Source organism: Monoraphidium neglectum, assembly GCF_000611645.1.
Source record: "Monoraphidium neglectum strain SAG 48.87 unplaced genomic scaffold scaffold05069, whole genome shotgun sequence".
In the NCBI taxonomy this organism is placed as follows: domain Eukaryota; kingdom Viridiplantae; phylum Chlorophyta; class Chlorophyceae; order Sphaeropleales; family Selenastraceae; genus Monoraphidium; species Monoraphidium neglectum.
Genome location: NW_014008561.1, coordinates 1 through 3,621, shown reverse-complemented (window position 1 = coordinate 3,621; position 3,621 = coordinate 1). Strand labels below are relative to the sequence as shown.

Here is a 3,621-nt window from a genome sequence, read left to right as displayed (position 1 = left end):
TGGCCCCCCTGGGCGCTGACGTCAGCGGGAGTCAGTTCCTGGAGCCGGACGGCACCTTCCCCAACCACATACCAAACCCCGAGGCCAAGGCGGCCATGGACGCGGGCATCGACGCCGTCAAGCGTGCGGGTGCGTTTCGAACGCCTTGCTCAGCAATTTCGGGGGGGTGTTTTTCGGGGGTTTGCCCTTGTCGGAGGCTTCCTCATCCCACGTGTTGCTTGGAGGCGTTTGAGACGCGCTCAGGCGCGGGCGCATGGTGCGCGTGGGGGGGTCGGAGGTGCTAATCGCCTCAAGTCCCGAGGCCGGGGCGGCGATGGATGCGGGCATTGAAGAGGGCGGGTGCCGGCATTCGGCATGCACCGCAAAGTGTACAAAAGCTTCAAACGGATGCAGTGCTGTTGTTGTTGTTGTTGTTGTTGTTGTTGTTGTTGTTGTTGTTGTTGTTGTTGTTGCTGTTGGTGTTTTTGTTGTTTTGGGGTGTTACTTCGTGTATTGAGGGGCGTCATCCCACCTGCCGTTTGGGGGTCAGTTAGTTGCCCGGGCTTAGGGGCTGCTGCTGTCCCGACCCCGAGGGGCGGCCATGGGCGCAGGCGTCAACGCCGCCCACCGGGCGGGGCGGGCTGTGCTTCGCCCCTCACGGTCGTTTGCTCTTCAGCGCTGCTGGCGCCGTCGCGGCGGGACGCCGCGGCCCGTCCTGAACTCGCAGAGCAGACGGGCCGTGGCGCCCGACCGCCACTCAACCACCGCCCGCCTGGCCGCTGTCCGACCGCCGCCCTGCCCGCCTGCCGCCTGACCCCCCCTCGCTTGCTGCCCGTCCGATTTTGCCTGTTCGACTTCAGGGGCGGATCTCGGGATCATCGTGGACACGGACGTCGACAGATCTGGGATCGTCGACTCAATGGTGGGCGCGCGGATTTGCGGGCGCGTGAAGTTGTGCACATGTGCATGCGTGTATCACAATCACCTTCACCGCTGCTGGGCCTAGCGCCCCTAACCGCCACCAACCGTCTACCAACCACCCGCGGCCAGGGCAACCCCATCAACTCGAACCGCTTCATCGCCCTCATGGCGGCCATCACACTGCGCGACCACCCGGGCACCACCATCGTCACCGACAGCGTCACCAGCAACGGGCTGACGGACTTCATCGCCAGTTTGGGCGGGAAGCACTTCAGGTGGGGGGGCGAAAATCAAACACTTGAATTTGATTTTCGCTTGTGGTTGGGGGTGTGTTGGGGATTAGGGGGTTGGGATTTCCTCATCACATGCACGCGATTGAGTCTGAACTAGCTTCAAACTAGCCAACCAAAAAACCGCACCGACTCATCCCAACAATAACCTCCGCCTGGCAGGTACAAGCGCGGCTACCGCAACGTGATTAACAAGGGGGTGGAGCTCAACGCCGCGGGGGAGGACTGCCAACTCATGATGGAGACCAGCGGCCACGGGGCCCTGCGGGAGAACAGGCGCGTCCGGCCGTTCCCGCGCCTTTTGTGGGCATTCTTTACTGATTTTTTCGGCATAGTCGGGAGGAGCGACCGCTGGATCATGGGCTTTTGGGCTCCGTGGGCTGGTTTTGCTTGTGAGAGGTTTTGCTTGTGTGTGCTGTATGGTTTGTTGGGGTAGTTTGCGAGAGAATGACTGTGTGCGGAGGGACGCCAACTTGTGATGGAGACCAGCAGCCACGCAGCCCTCAGAGGGAACATGCGGGTTGATTCGCCTTCCCCGGCGGCGGTTGTTATCGGCAGTTGTTTCTTAGGGGGGAAGGGCCGCTTCCGGAATGTGGGTTTGTTGGGCTGCGTGAGCTGCGGGGCGGCTTTGTGTGCTGGAGCATTGCCTGCGCTGTGGGTTTGTCCGGGAGCTTTGTGTGTGTGCGTGTGTGTGTGTGTGTGTGCGCGCGTGTGATTTGGGGTGCTCTTTGGGAGAGCAGCTGCCAGATTGCCCTGCAGGTCAGGGCGCGCATAGCCCTCAGGGCGGAGAGGCGGGTGCCTCTGCCGGCGGTTTCGGGGCGGCTTTCAAGTTGTGATGGTGGCGTGCTGACACTGAGGGTTTGAACTCATGCATGGCGTGTGCGCTGCTTTCACACCGCGCCGTCCGCCGCCAAACGCCGGCGGCGCCCCAAACCGTCCGGGGACCCTGCATGACGTCACGATGACGTCACCCCTGCGCAACCCAGGTATCTGGATGACGGCGCCTATCTGGCGGTGAAGGCCGTCATCGAGCTGGTGGGTGGCCGCGCGCCGCGTCAAGTCAGCCACGCGCCGACGCGGTCCATGAAAGTGTCCTCATTTGACCAGCAGTTGGTCGGTGTTGGAGCGGCATCTATCGCCTGATGATTGTATGCATTTCGACCCAGAAATGAAGCCAAGCGTGAACACCCTCCCCTTCATGCACACAAACACACAACACATCCAAAGCACACACCAACTACACAATCTTACAAACACTCCTAACATTTATCCACCCCCCTTGATCAACCCTCCAGGTCAACCTGCGTCTGGGGGGGTGTGACATCACCAGCGGGGGGTGTGACCTCACCGCGCTGCTGAGGGGCCTCAAGGAGCCGGTTGAGGGCGCAGAGTTCCGCATCAAGATAAAGGTGGGGTCTCACAGTATTATAGAATAATTTACATTATATTACATATTATATATTATATTGGATGAAACATCAAAAGCACTGCAATTTCTTTCTTGTGTGTTGATGAGTGGTTGGAGGCTGGATAGTCACGAAGCTGGGTGGTTGGCGTGTTTTTGAGGGGCAATCCTTCAGGTCACACATAAACGAGAGGGCGCAGGGGCTGCCTGCAAGAGGGTCCTAAAATCCGGTTTCACTCTCGCGCACACACACACACATGCGCGCGCGCGCATGCGTGCGTGCGCGTGTGCGTGCGCGTGTGCGTGCACGTGTGCGTACACATACGAGCACACTCATGCGCACACACACACACACACACACACACATGCACACACACATCCCCTGCATCTCACCCTCTTCCCACCAAACCAGGACCCGGACTTCAAGCCTGTTGCTGCCAAGGTGCTGCAGGAGTTCAACGCCTGGGTGCAGTCCGGGGCGGGGGGGCGCCCCGAGTACAGGTGGGTGGACTTAGATATTTGCATAGACACTTTTTGGATCCAGGGTTTAGGGTCTCGTGAGTTCAACGCCTGGGTGCAGTCCGGGGCGGGGGGCCGCCCCGAGTACAGGTGGGTGGGATTCCGCATGGGTTATCTCGAATTCAAGGGTTTACGGGGTTTGGGTCTCGTGGCTGCATGGGTTCTCGTGAATCCAGGGTCTACGGGTTCGGGGTCTCGTGGCTGTTTTGATGCGTGTGGGGGGGCATTCGAGTCAAATGTCCAGATTCAGGGAGGAGTTTGCACAGGGGCGGGGCCTTCGGACGCAGGGGACGTGGCAGGGTGCGTGGCACCAGCGCGTGAATCCAAGGGGTGCGAGGAGTGATGCAGGGCGGCGCCCATGAGCGCCGTTTCTGGGCAACCGATCTGCGCAGATCCGTGCAGAGCCGTGCAGATCTGTGCCCGGACCCGTCCACACCCCTTGCCACACCCCTCGCCCCAGCACCCTGCCCCCCCCCCACACACACACACACGCGCGCGCTCACACAC

General features: G+C 60.8%; 1 protein-coding gene across 1 annotated transcript; it reads left to right on the top strand.

Moving 5' to 3' along the window:
• Positions 1 to 95: 95 nt before the first annotated feature.
• Positions 96 to 3,324, top strand: MNEG_15141 (hypothetical protein; the record flags this gene model as incomplete). The annotated part of the gene is made up of 8 exons (XM_014036388.1): positions 96 to 129; positions 840 to 901; positions 1,030 to 1,175; positions 1,353 to 1,493; positions 2,177 to 2,225; positions 2,486 to 2,599; positions 3,008 to 3,096; positions 3,291 to 3,324. 8 exons carry the CDS (start codon positions 96 to 98, stop codon positions 3,322 to 3,324), a joined length of 669 nt encoding a protein of 222 aa, XP_013891842.1.
• Positions 3,325 to 3,621: the final 297 nt, after the last annotated feature.